Source organism: Malurus melanocephalus, unplaced genomic scaffold, assembly GCF_030028575.1.
Source record: "Malurus melanocephalus ecotype Western Australia unplaced genomic scaffold, MMel_1.1 scaffold_1127, whole genome shotgun sequence".
NCBI lineage: Eukaryota > Metazoa > Chordata > Aves > Passeriformes > Maluridae > Malurus > Malurus melanocephalus.
The window spans coordinates 14,991-15,973 of NW_026624359.1; the positions used below are offsets into that span (position 1 = coordinate 14,991).

General features: G+C 67.7%; 1 protein-coding gene across 1 annotated transcript in view; it reads left to right on the forward strand.

Moving 5' to 3' along the window:
- The first annotated feature begins 108 nt into the window (after positions 1-108).
- Positions 109-983, forward strand: part of RETSAT (retinol saturase) — a 9,215-nt gene continuing 8,340 nt past the window's right edge. Inside the window, exon 1 of the mRNA XM_057387087.1 lies at positions 109-412. Coding sequence (XP_057243070.1) covers positions 229-412 — 184 coding nt within the window. The 5' untranslated portion in view covers positions 109-228. The remainder of the gene's footprint in view (positions 413-983) is intronic.

Sequence of the window (983 nt, forward strand, 5' to 3'; positions counted from 1 at the left end):
AGTCCCAACTCCCAGAGTCCAGCAACAGCTCCCGGTGCCCAGTGCCACTTCCTAGTGCCAGCTCCCAGTGCTCAGTGCCAGTCCCCGCCCCGCCGTCCCTCCCCGCGGTCCCCCCGCCCAGTGCCGGAGCCGCCCCCGGTTCCCGCTGTTCTTGTACCAGTCGGGCCCGCCGCTGTTCCCGGSTGCGCTGAACAGAGCGGGGCTCCCCAGGCCGGACTGCGCAGCACTATGTGGCTACAGGCGCTGCTCTTCTTCTCCCCCCTTCTCCTCCTCCTACTCCTTCTCCTCCCGCTCCTCTCCTTCCTGCTCCCGTGGTTCGGGGGCAGCCGCAACCCCTTCGCCACCGACACCCGGCGCCCGCCCGGCCCGCTCGTCACCGACAAGGCTGTGCGCAGGAGCGTCGTCAAGACAGGTACGGGACCCCCGTTGGCATCAACCCCCTTGGGCGGGATTAAACTGAGTGGCACCGCCCCCCAGGACCGCACTGGCCCCCGGGGTGGTGTCATGCACCGGGACAGCGCCAGCTCCGGGGTGCCATTAATGCCGGCGGGGCTGGCAGCGTCCGCCGGGGTGTCACGGACCCCCGGGGCAGCATCTCCACCTGGGGCAGCATTAGCCCCCCGGGGTAACATTGTCGGTCCCCCGTGTGCACTAACCCCCTGGGTGCCATTGTCCCCCGTCCCCCCGTGTGCATTAACCCTCCGGGGTGGCATTGTGTCCCCTCGTGTGCATTAACCCTCCGGGGTGGCATTGTCCCCCGTCCCCCCGTGTGCATTAACCCTCCGGGTTGGCATTGTGTCCCCCTGCACATGCATTAACCCTCCGGGGTGGCATTGTGTCCCCTCGTGTGCATTAACCCTCCGGGGTGGCATTGTGTCCCCCACCGTGTGCATTAACCCTCCGGGGTGCCATTGTCCCCCCCACCGTGTGCATTAACCCTCCGGGGTGGCATTGTGTCCCCCCCTGTCTGCATTAACCCTCCG